This window comes from Nyctibius grandis, chromosome 7, assembly GCF_013368605.1.
Source record: "Nyctibius grandis isolate bNycGra1 chromosome 7, bNycGra1.pri, whole genome shotgun sequence".
NCBI classification, from domain to species: domain Eukaryota; kingdom Metazoa; phylum Chordata; class Aves; order Nyctibiiformes; family Nyctibiidae; genus Nyctibius; species Nyctibius grandis.
Genome location: NC_090664.1, coordinates 53,637,380 through 53,650,002, shown reverse-complemented (window position 1 = coordinate 53,650,002; position 12,623 = coordinate 53,637,380). Strand labels below are relative to the sequence as shown.

Sequence of the window (12,623 nt, the reverse complement as noted above, 5' to 3'; positions counted from 1 at the left end):
GGCTCTACATGCTCACTTACATTTCAGATCATTTTTGACAACTGGTACTAAAAAAATTGGAGCCTTTATGTTTTGATTCAGAGAGTTGAGTGTAACTTTTAAATTCTGGTTTTTGACAAAAATGATACAAAAATGTACATGTAGAGAACTCTCTGGATCCCTTACATCTATGCAGTGCCTTTGCTGGAAGGGAATTATCTTCTGCCTTGTTCTATAGCTTTCATATAGTCCACTTCAACTTTTTTCCAGCAACCTTTATTAACTGAGATTTTTTAAAAATGGACACATCTTTTTGCCACTTGGAGGTCATGTGGTCTTTAGTTTTTAATGTCTCAATGCTTAATTTTGAGCCATCTCCTCTGCTGCCATTTAAAAAAAGTGTAAGAATAAGCAATCAGTTTAAATATTGCCTCTGATTCTCTAATTATAGCATCTTTCATGGTTGTTTAGATAATCCTAGCTTTCAGCCTTATTGCTGAGTTTTATTAATTTCTTCTGTATTCACCTGTATAACTCTTTACAGCTCAAGTTGTCTTCTGATAACTTAAACTCTGATGATCATCTGCCCAATTTACTGGGAGATATTTCATTTAATTTTAAGAATGGATTTTGTTAATTCTTTCCAGTACCTGGCATTGTTATGAATGTTTGATGGTCTGTTATATAAAGAGAAAACATTGTATGATCACAGAGAAGTTCTTAAGAGCTGAAATTTATTTACTTGAAGGCCAGGGGAACTCCTGACTACATGTATTTCTAGACTTTCTGTATAACTTAGACCAGAGATAGACCCTACTGTTGATTAATGAAAACAGTGCAGTATGTTGACCTTTTGTATTGTACAGGAAAATAAATTGTTTAAAGTTAGTTCGAAATTCTCTTGTAAATATTTGTTAAGAATTTATTGCAACCTTTACCTTTTCCTCACAGACTATCCGCACATCTGGAAAGAACTACATTTTATTTTTTATGGCGGTCATCTTTTTATGCTCATTTTATCTCTTCAATCTGATCTTGGCTGTAGTAACTATGGCATATGAAGAACAAAGCAGAGCTACTCTTGCTGAAACAGAAGCAAAGGAAAAATTACTTCAAGATGCCCAACAAATTCTGGAGAAAGAGCAGGTTTGTAAATTATTATGTATAATATATAATATGTGATTCCTTTTGTTTTCTTCTGTTTGTGAATTAGGGAAATAAGGTTTTTAATTTAAAATGTGCGTATTACAATACTTTCTCACACTTCATTTCTCTTTCTGTCTCTTTATAAATATACATGTGTATGTATATATATATTTAATTATATATAAACATTTCTATGATACAAACAAACAACATGAGTCCAAGTTAAACCGTAATAAGTTTTAGGGTTTGCAGACCTGACATTGTATAGGAATGGCTTGCTGGCAAATATATAGCTTTTATGGTATTGCATAGGTGCCTGCAGTCTGTGGTTTGCCCCATTCTTGTACGCTACCACTATCGCTGGGTGCAAAAATTGCTTTCTCTGGATATTCCTTCTTGCTGTTACTGCATAGCCTGATGAAGGAAGTATGAGTGGATAAATTTGCATCCATGAGAAAAGTTATCATTTGTACAGTTCCCTGAGACTGGAAGTTCTGATGCTGATAGATTTCAGGATTGATTAAAAATACAAGCTTTGTGAGAGCCACTGTGCTCAGCTATTTAAGGGCTGTCATGCCTCTTTTTGAGTGACTGCATGCAGAAGGTCTACCAGTTGACAAGAGCAGGAATAGTCTTTGGCCAAGCTAATGCCATTAGTTCCATATTAATGTAGAAGGACATCCAGAGACTGTGTTAGTTTCTTTGATATTGGTTTGGAGAGCTAATAGACACACATCAGATTTCTACAACCTGATCTCTTCACAGAATCACAGAATCAATCAGGTTGGAAGAGACCTCTGGGATCATCGAGTCCAACCATTGCGCTGACACCACCATGTGTCAACTAGACCATGTCACTAAGTGCCATGTCCAGTCTTTTCTTAAACACCTCCAGAGATGGTGACTCCACCACCTCCCTGGGCAGCCCATTCCAATGTCTAATGACCCTTTCTGAGAAGAAATTCTTTCATTCATTCCTTGGCCTGTACAGATTGGGGATCACCCTGTTTTTATTTTATTTCTGAGAAGTGAAGCTCTGAGCTGAGACAAGATAGATTGAAAATTATTGTTAAGACATATTTTATCTTCTAACTTTTTATAAAAGATACATCTGATTTACTGCTAACAATCAGAAAAGTCAAACTTGTAAGAGGACATACAAATATCCAATTTCATTGTTAAGGTGAAAGGCATCAACAGTTTGCCAAATTCCTCCTACAGCTGTCTACAGGCCTGTAATGTTTCTCTGTCCAAAATTCTAGCTTGCCAAGCTTTACTTAGGCTTTTCTTCCTTCTATTTTTCTTTCAACAGGATTAATAGTTAAGAAAGGTTTAACATTCTAGGATTTAGTTTGAGCCCTTAGTCTTTCATTGTCTTTGGGTTCAAGGTACTTTCCAAAGCAAGAAAAGGAGAGTAAAAGGATACACCATAATATTCTGTAATTCAGATACAAAATACAATATCTAAAGTGGCAAGGACAAATTTTAAATACAGTAGTTGACAAGTAACCCTGCTTTATCTTTAAGTATTGTGAATAGCATTTTGTACACCTATCTTTTTATAGTAGTTTAATATTTGAAAGGTAGGAATTGTTAGTACAAAACATTCAGATAGCATAATAATTAAACTGGGTATGATCCTAGTTCATTTGTCTTGTGCTAATAGACAGACCTTTTGCTGTTTCTTTTACAGATGTTGGCTGTAGGAGAAGGTAATGAGGCCTTATATGTCAGACCTGAAATGTCAGTTGCTGACTTGAGAAATTCAAAAGAAAAAGAGATGAAGAAAGAAAAACCTATTTTAAGAGAAAGTTTAATTTTAAGTGATCATGACAAAGAGGAGCATATATTTAGTTCACAGCCTGGTCACTGCCACAAGAAGCTTGTAAGTATTTGAAATGGAAGATATATTCATTAGACTTGCATGTGATATGACAATTTAATGAGCAGAAAAGCTTTCTTTATTTGCATTTTTTCGCACTTAAATTAGGTTTTGGGACCAGAGGGAGACAGCACTATATGGGCTTGAAAGGAAAGTTCAAAGTGCCCAACAGTAGCATACTTATGACATATTATAGCCCTCTGCGCTTACAGCTGTGTTAAAGAACTGTCAGCGTCTCTACTGTGCTGCATAAACTAACATATAAAATCCTGTGAGTTTTAGAATTTCCCTAATGACCTATCCTTTCTTTTTTTTGTACACACAGCTAATTCTCTGGCCTAAATATTTAGGGTTGGATTTAGTTCAGTGTGAAGGCTTCTAATGTTAGGGGTGTGATTCACTTGTCTTAACTGTAAGCTTCTAATGCCATTTTAGATGTTCTTGGACAGGTTGGATATCCTGGCTATCTTTGGCATCTGTGGCACATCTTCTAGCACAGTGTGGATATCTCAAATACATTATGGCATCTCAAATGTTACTAAATTCCTAGATTTAGGCAGCTGGATTGTGCTCCAGGTTTTTGTTTGCAGGTGTCTACATGTGATTTAGGTTCTAAACTTCCAGAGTCGAATGGAGATTGAATTTTTTGGGTCACAAATTGATATCTAGTGACATTAGAGGATTTCTAGAGTGTCTTACTTGGCCTCCACCTACTCTACAGACGGGTACAGACATGATGTGTCATGTCTGCTTAGTCTGAGACTGTGGATGTCTCAGATACCAAATGTCTCAATAGACCATCTCAAATGGCTCTAGACACTTATGTTTAAGTGAATCAAACTTATCAAAAAAATATGCATCACTTATAATGGGATTTTAGATGCATTGTGCACATGGACAAATTAAATACTCTGAATATTAGGCTGAATCCCACACATGCTATTTCACATCCTGATTACAGCAGTGACTTCTGGCTTTGAAAAAGATCCCTCTGCTCATCACTCCTTTCTAAATCCATTAAGAAAGTGCTATTAAGACTTCTAATTCTTACTCTGCTTAATCTTGGGGTTCTTTTGCAGTACCTTTAACACTGGCAAAATACCATATATCTCATGCACAGTCCTTACTATCATGTTACCTATGGTCCAGCACCCATGTAGAGTATAGATTTGTTACCTTTTCAACACTTAGTCCATGTGTGTATCTCCACTTGGCATGACCAGTGCATGTGTGACTGTGTCAAGGGTATTGTGTTGAGTTTTGAGCTCTCCAGTAGAAGGATTACATTGAGATATCACTCAAAGCCAGTGGAGGCCACCAAGATAATTAAGGGACTGTAGCATGGTGGAAAGGTTGGGTTTGTTCAGCCTGAAGGAGAAAAGGGAAAGAGAAGAAACTGATTATTGCTGACTACTAATATCTAATTGGGAGTGTATAAAGAGGAGGGAGCCAAGATCTTCTTACAGGTGCACAGTGGAAAGTCAAGGGGAACAAGTTGCAAAAAGGGAAATTCCAATTAGTTATTAAGGGGGAAAAAAAATCACTGTGACAGAGGATAAACATTAGAATAGGTCATCCAGAGAAGTTTTTAGATCATCATTTTTGGAGGTATTCAGAATGCAGCTGGAAAAGGCCCTACAGTTGAAGTTTGCCCTGCTTTGTGCAATGGAGTGGGAGGACTTCCGGAGGACCTTCCCAACTTTAGTTTTTCTCTGGCTCTGTGCAGACATCCACATTTAGATGCCTATAATTAGGTATTTTAATCTTGAGCTGAATCTTCCGAAATAATTCTCAAGCTATTATGCATATTACTAAGTTATTTTCAACAATATCTAAAAAGAAAGCTTTTAATGCCCCTATACTTGTTCAGCAGCAGCCATTCTCCAGTACAGGCTTGTGACTTAGACCAAACAGGGTCCACTGGAAAAACATCTGGTGCAAAAGCAGATGTTTGTGTCCAAATCACACCTTGACTGAAATCCTGGTTCCCAGCCACACCTTTGATAATGCAGGCTGGAATTTCAAACAAGTCTTCATTCACCCTCTCAGATGTGTTTCTTCCTTCCAATTACATGATGATCATTTACCATGACTGAGCAGGGTCTCTAGATGTGGAGAGCTGGAAATCATCACCAAAACATACACTGTTCATTTTGTTATTATCACTCACCCTTCTGTCATATTTTCTATTGCCCCCCCATGATAGTCTGTTCCATCTCGTGGTAGGTTCTCTCTTGCTTCTGGGAGAATATCAGAATTGTTCCCACCCGTCTCATAGAAAATAGAAACTTTCCAGTAGCAGAGCTAAAGGAGTAATGGCCCAACTTCCTTCCTTTTGAAAAGTGTCCTTGTAGGGGAGTTTTTATCAGACATGTCATCCTAGCTAAAATGGATTAGTTTTTCATTCTGGCAGTCAGCAAGGTCAGAATTTCTTCTAAATTCTGTGATCCTAGCTATATTAAATTATGTGTCTGAGCTGAAGGAGTCAAAATCACCCACTTGGCAGCAACTGCCATTTGTCATCTCCTTTAGCATAGTATTTGCTTCTTATAGAGTGTCATTACCATTTCCCCTGCCATGTTAAGAATATTATGCCATTTTGTGACCTAATTTGCTTCTGCTGTACTTAAAAGGAACACTCTGTCACAGTCTGTGGTAGTGTATTATTATACCTATTGAGGAAAGAAAAAGTCTTCCCATAGCAGGTGTCATATCTTCTGTAAGTATAAAAATCACCTCTTATGACTGATTATCCCTATTTATTTTTTTTCTTCTGAGTCTGTGACTGTGTTGCAGGAGATGTCTGAGCCAGGAGATAAATTTGGTTTAGTTCCTAGACTTACTTCTCCAAGGCTGCAAAACCTGCACAGGTTGGATGCCAAAACCAAACTCTATTTTTACATTTCAGAAATAACATGTTCAGACCCTTCCCAAGGTTCCTTCCCCTCTGTGCAGAGAAAGGCAAAGTTATGAATATCCCTGTATAGGAACTTTTGGAAACAGATAATAGATTGCGTTAGAACCTTGTATGAGAAATGTTAAGTGGAACCCACTTTTCAGGAGTATATTCTGCAGAGTTTAAACTACATTGCTGTGCTGCTGACAGATACCTCTACACTATCTGCATGAAGAATTCCAAGACCCAGCTCCACGTAATTGTGACTGTGTGAGATCCTGGTTGTAGTCTTATGCTGTTTTACACATACTTACAGATGATCATTTGACAGCAGAAGCTATTTATCAATCATGAGGGTTCTTCAAGAGGCATCGTCCACCTATACACTCACTTCCTCTCACTCTTCTACATCACAATTCTCACTTTGTCCTACAAATGTTGGTATTTCATATTTAAAAAAAAAAAAAAAAAAAAAAAGGAAGGCCTAGAGCATGATCCAAGCACTGTGAGTTGCTCTGATGTAGAGTTCTACCATTAGTCAAATAAATGTAATCTGCAACAAACATGGCAGTTTGTTTCACGTTATGGCAACTACTGGTAGTATTAGCTCTGCTGCAATAGAGGACTCCTCGAACAATGTACTCTTTGCTTTAATCACAAAAAAAGGCTAAAGATGCTAAGTCAAAGAGAAAAAAGCATGCTGGTAGAAACTTTTTGGTAGGACATAATCAGTTCTATAAAAACTTGAATGGACTGTTTCTCTAGTGTGTATCCCTATTTTAAATCCCAGTTTGTCAGAGGACTTCTCATCACCAGTTATTTACTTCAGCTAACGATAGATGAGTAGCAGTAACTGGTTCAGTGCTGATGAATATTCTTAACCTTTCTAAAAATGCTAACTCTGAATGGTTCTGAACAGATGTGAATTTCAACAAGAAGACTTTAGTCAGGCTGGCACACAAATTTTTCTCAGTTTCTCTCCTCAGAGACACCAAACATTATAGAAAGGAATGAAAGGACAAGTTGCACTGGTAACTGGGTTGTGATTAGAATAGTCTAATGGAGTCTTTTAGATTCTGAAAAAATACAGATAGAAAAATGAACATTTTAGCACTGTATTATAAATTCATTTTACATGTCTATTCTATGATGGTTCCATCAGCTAAGTTTTGCTTAGCTTTTCACATAATTAAAATACCAGAGGGACAAAAAGAAATAATTATTATTAAACCCTTGAGGCCAAGGATATCAGTTTCACTCCCTGAATAACAGTTTTATAGATTATGTTCATAAAAATCATGTGATCGTAAAAGTTTGAAGTAATGATATGACATATCTATGCTTATATACCCTCCCCACAAAAAGCAAATGAAACAAATGAAGTTGTGCTGAAAGGGAATACTAAGATACTGTGCATTACGATGTGGTCAGTCGGTAGCTCCCTGTCAGCTGGTAGTCCTAATTATGTCCTCCTGTTCTTTCTGTTTCTCTCTACCTCAGTCTCACCTATTCTTTGCAGCCTGTGTTTTACAATTGTCGACTTAGTCTTTAAAAAGTGTGTGTGTGGCCTGTCTGTTCTTCAGTGCACATCAGGAACACTGAGTTTAGCATTCTGTAATTTCTAATGAAAAAAAAAGTAGTCCCATTCCTAGTTTTAAGCAGTTCAATATTAGTATAGATCTTGATAGGCTTAATAGGAGAGGGAAAAACTATAATTTTGATTCACTAAATAACTATTCTTAATATTAACAAATATTTATTATTTATTAATAATCAATAATTCATTTTTAAGTAGCCAATAATTTATTCATACTGATCATCAATGGTTTTTTTGTATGTATTTTTTATCAGTCACTGGAAAGATGGAATGATTTTTTTCCTTTGCTCCCTTGTTAATGATTCTATATTTCTTATATAATGGCATTACTATTGGTAAATATTTTCAGAAGGAAACAGCTTCTTGAAAAATATCACTGGTTTTTGAAATGTCCTTTGCCTTCAAAGGCAAACACATGATATTGTTGTATTGTTTTGTTTTACATTCTTTCAGCAAGGTAAGGCTTTGTATTTAAAAGGCATATTTATCTTATACTGGACATAATTTTTATATTGCCATTTATTCATATTCCCTTGTTATATTGTCTTCTGTTGTCTTTCTAACCAAAGAGGCAGTTACTGTTGTCCTATGAATTGTCAGTGGACTCTATTAATGATCCTTTTCGAAGACAGAGGTTAATGAGTGCAGCCACTGTTATTACAGATAATTTGAGTAAGTAATTCCGTAGTGTTTTTCCTATGGTGATTGTGTAACTTGACCTAAGAGATCAAAATGTCACAAACAGCATTATTTTAAAAGTCACTAGGAGAAATTATGCTGCAATCAAATGTGAGTTTCGGTAAAATAAATATTCTCGTATCTCATGTAACTGTAACTGTAATTTGCAATTGCCAACAGTAAATCATGCCTGATCAATTTGATTGCCCTGTATAATAAAATGACTGGGGTTTGTGGATAAGGGGAGAGCAATGTTTTCATTTACCTTGACTTTAGCAAGGCTTTCAACACTGTCTCCCACAGTATTTTTTCATCCAGGTTAGGGTGTTAGGGTCTGCATGGGTAGACAGCCAACTGGACAAAAAAATAGTTGGATGTTTGGGCTTCGAGTGTCTGGTGAACAGGTCATATTCTACATGGAGGCAGGTAACTTGTGGAGTACCACAGAAGTGTGTCCTAGGACACGTCCTGACTTAAGTGACCTGGAGGAGGCAACAGAGGGCTTGCTCTTGAATTTTGCAGATGACACCAAATTGAGGGGGAACCACTTGATACATGGGAGGTAAGAGCTGCCGTCTAGAGGGACTTAGGCAGGCTGGAGGAATGGGCCAATAGGAACCTTAGGAAAATTCAACCAGAACAAATGTAAACTTCTGCATATCTGCAAGAACCTCTTGCAACAATACAGTCTGGGAGCTGGTTGGCTCTGCAGGAAAGGCCCTGTGAGTCCTTGTGAGCAGTGAGCTGAGCACGAGCCAGCAACATGCCCTTGCAGCAGTAATGGCTAACGGTATCCGGCACTATATTAAAAGGAGCATAGCCAGGAGAAAAGTGATTATCACCCTTTATTAAGCACTTACTAGACCACATACTATGCCCAGTTTGCCCCCCAACTCCCCCAGTACAAGAAATACATTGAGTTCAGTAGAGGGCCACCAAGTCAGGGCCATCAGTGCTGGACTGGTTCATCCTGGAGAGAAGGTTTTGAGGGTAAGTTAATATCAGCCTTCCATTGTGTAGGAAGACATAGAGCCAGGCTCTTCACAGTGATGCACAGTGGGAAGGTGAGACAACAGACATAAATTGAAAGAAGAGACCTTCAAACTGTGTAAGGAGAAGCTTTCACCATGAGGACAGTCAGACAGAGGGACAGGTTATGCTGTCTCTGACTTCACGGCTGACCCTATTTTGAGAAGGGGATTGCGCTAGAGATCTCCTGAGGCCTGTTCCAGCTTGGCTTACCTTATAACCCTTTCCTCAACTATGGACACCAAGATATGGGTGATGCCCTTCTTCATTTTATGATGGACTTTTTTTCAGCCCATGCTGCATCTGTGACTGCACAGATGCAACTCACAGAAAGCAAGTTGTCAGTTTTCCCAGAGACAGTTATTTCTCCTTAATGCAGATCCATTATCATCCTCCAATAGTGTAATAAACATATGAAGATGTGGGTAATATCACCTGTTTCTGTAATTATGAGATTTGTTGATGTTAAATAGCCTGTGATTATTTTGTGTAGAAAGAGTGAAAATTTTTTTCAAGATGCCATTCCGCTCACATGAGGTTGATTTTGCTTTTCAATCTTTTCTATGACTGATTGTCTTTTTCTTTTCATACTATGAAATTCCACATATGATTATTCTTATGTCGCTTTCCCACTTTGTCATTTAGAACAGCAAGAGTCAAAACTGAAATGCCCTTCATTATGCAAACGTTTTGCTCAAAAGTATCTAATTTGGAATTGTTGTCCATTCTGGAGAGCAGTCAAAGAGAAGGTGAAATTGGTAATTTTGGATCCATTTGTTGATCTCTTAATCATGGTTTGCATTATTGTGAATACCTTATTCATGGCTCTGGAGTACCCTGATATGCCATACAATTACCAACGAATGATTTTTATAAGTGACAAGGTAAGTTAGGTCTATGTTCGAGTGAATATGGAGTTATAACCACATATTTATACTGGGACAGTCCCATAAGGAGACATACTTTTTCAGTGACTTTGCTGATTTCCTCTTTCCAGGTCTTCACCCTGATTTTTACAGCAGAAATGGTCTTGAAAATCATCGCTCTAGATCCTTACAACTATTTTCAGCAAAAATGGAATGTTTTTGATAGCATAGTTGTTATGATTGGTCTAATAAGCTTTAAAGAAAATCTGTCGTCTTTCAGGCTGGTAATTATTTCTTTATTCTTTTTCAAAAATACATGTGTTGTATAGATTTGTAAAAGATTACAGTGAAATACCCTCAAATTATTTTACTGATTAATCTGTTAAATCAGTTCTCTTTGTTAGTAAATAGTAAGCCAACATGAATGTTTAATTAGAGTGACTATTAAATGAATGTTAAAGAATATGGTCACTATGTTTATTATACTGTGTGCATTGGGTACTACAAATCCTCTGGCACAGTGCACACCCTTGGAGATTTGACGTAGCAAAGAGTTCACTGGTTTCCTGTTAGGTCTGTACAGTGGCGCTGCTCAGCTACATGTCAGATCTTCGACTAGGAAAAGATATTATTTGAGTGTTTTCATGAGCTTAAGGATAGCAAAGCTTTCTTCACAGCTTTTCCTTTTGAGATTTGTAAAATAACATAGCTTTCCTCAGGGCTTAGACTTAGCCTTGAGGTCTCCTCAAGGCTTTCCTCCATCTTAGGGAAAAGAGGAGCAGCTCTGAGAAGTCTATATATAAAGTTACTTTTTTTGCTTGTGTCCTTACTGTGTATTTAGAATGCTAAATTTTCTAATTACTTCAAACATTCTTTATAGCTTTTCAGAGCCATCACACCTAGAAATTTGGTTGAATTCTGTTTCATCTTATGTATCATGACTGAGAGATTTTAACAGCCCTGAATGCTAATTTGACTAAAAATGTCCTTTTTACTCATGAGAGTGCATAGAATAGATCCCATCTGGCTTTTCAGATCCTATTTTAAGTCTATTGGGTGAGAGGTAGAAAAGATTCTTTTTTTAATTTTTGTCTGATTACATTTGATTTAGTCCAAAATGTAGTCATTTCATAAGCCTCGTCCAAGTACCTATAAGCCACCTGATTATTATTACTATTACTGTTATTGTGGTTAATGCTAATAGACTTACACATGCTTGTACCTAATTTAGCACAAACAATTTGAAAGCTTCCTTTGGCAGTTCTCTGTTCTCGGTAACATTAACCATCTGAGCTTAAGCACAGCTCTTTTGGATCAGAACAATTAAAAGCCTTTCTTTGGGGGAAAAATTATGATGGTGTTACTGAAGTAAAGAGAGCATGATAAATGCAGGGTCTGGTTTTTATGTGTGCTGTGCTATCTACGCAGTGTTCGCCACTCACATTATTGTCTTGTGTTTTACTTACAGCTCAGGATCTTCAAATTGGCAAAGTCCTGGCCAGCCTTAAATACTCTTATGAAAATAATTCTAAACTCAGTTGGTGCTTTGGGTAACCTCACTCTGGTTTTGATTATCACTGTATTTATTTTTGCTGTAGTAGGAAAGCAGGTTTTGGGTGTTTATTATAAGAATAATTTCTATAAAATAAGCACCGATGAGAATTTACGCTGGCATATGAAGGATTTTTGTCATTCATTCCTGATTATATTCCGAATATTATGTGGAGAATGGATTGAAACCATGTGGGAATGTATGGAAGTGGCTGGAAAAGGGCTCTGTCTTCCCATTTTCTTGCTAGTCCTGGTGATAGGAAACCTGGTGGTGAGTGTTTCAAGCTATTTTTCAGTCCCTACTGAATGCATCCAGTTACACTGGCATCTTTTTTTTCAAAGGCAAACTTTATCACTTGAAGAGTATTCACACTATTCTCTTTTCTGGATGTTACTTAATATATGTTTTTCTTCTGTCTTTTTTTCCTTTTCCCCTGTCTTTCTCTTTCTCAGACAAGAGGTAGCCGCTAAGCAAAATACACAAAATTATTCCTTCTACCCGGAGTATAGAAGTGCAGTGCTTTTGGTCACTCGGTGTCTGATTTCTTCATCTTTTGTGTTGCTAGGATCAAATAACCAAACTGTTCAGCGCTTTTAATGCTTACCACCTTATCCTTATATTATCAAAAGTTTACAGTACCCAGATTTTCTGATTTGTGTGACATATACTAAATCTAATGTCTATATAATGAAGACAAAATCTTTTTCATCATCTGCTTGGTTTGTTGGTCTATACCAGACCCTTGCTGATGGTGGTGTTATTAAAACTTATCTTTGCCTGCTGTTTTTCAACATATCTACCTCCTTGTATATTATGGACATCGGAGCATGTGAAAATCTATTTTATATACCCAAACCCTTCCTTCCTTCTTTTTTTTATTGCCTTTCCTTCCAGAAGAGCCGTATCATACTATATTAATACTGCAGTGTAAGAGTAAATAATTTTGTTGCAATGGTTGATGAAAGCGAGATTGAGATTTTTTTATCTAAGGGGGGTTT

General features: G+C 36.9%; 1 protein-coding gene across 1 annotated transcript in view; it reads left to right on the top strand.

Moving 5' to 3' along the window:
* Positions 1-12,623, top strand: part of LOC137665884 (sodium channel protein type 5 subunit alpha-like) — a 47,542-nt gene that overhangs the window by 12,894 nt on the left and 22,025 nt on the right. The window contains exons 9-14 of the mRNA XM_068405359.1: positions 931-1,125; positions 2,819-3,010; positions 8,070-8,172; positions 9,853-10,091; positions 10,205-10,357; positions 11,542-11,895. Of these exons, the coding sequence (XP_068261460.1) occupies positions 931-1,125; positions 2,819-3,010; positions 8,070-8,172; positions 9,853-10,091; positions 10,205-10,357; positions 11,542-11,895 (1,236 nt within the window). The remainder of the gene's footprint in view (positions 1-930; positions 1,126-2,818; positions 3,011-8,069; positions 8,173-9,852; positions 10,092-10,204; positions 10,358-11,541; positions 11,896-12,623) is intronic.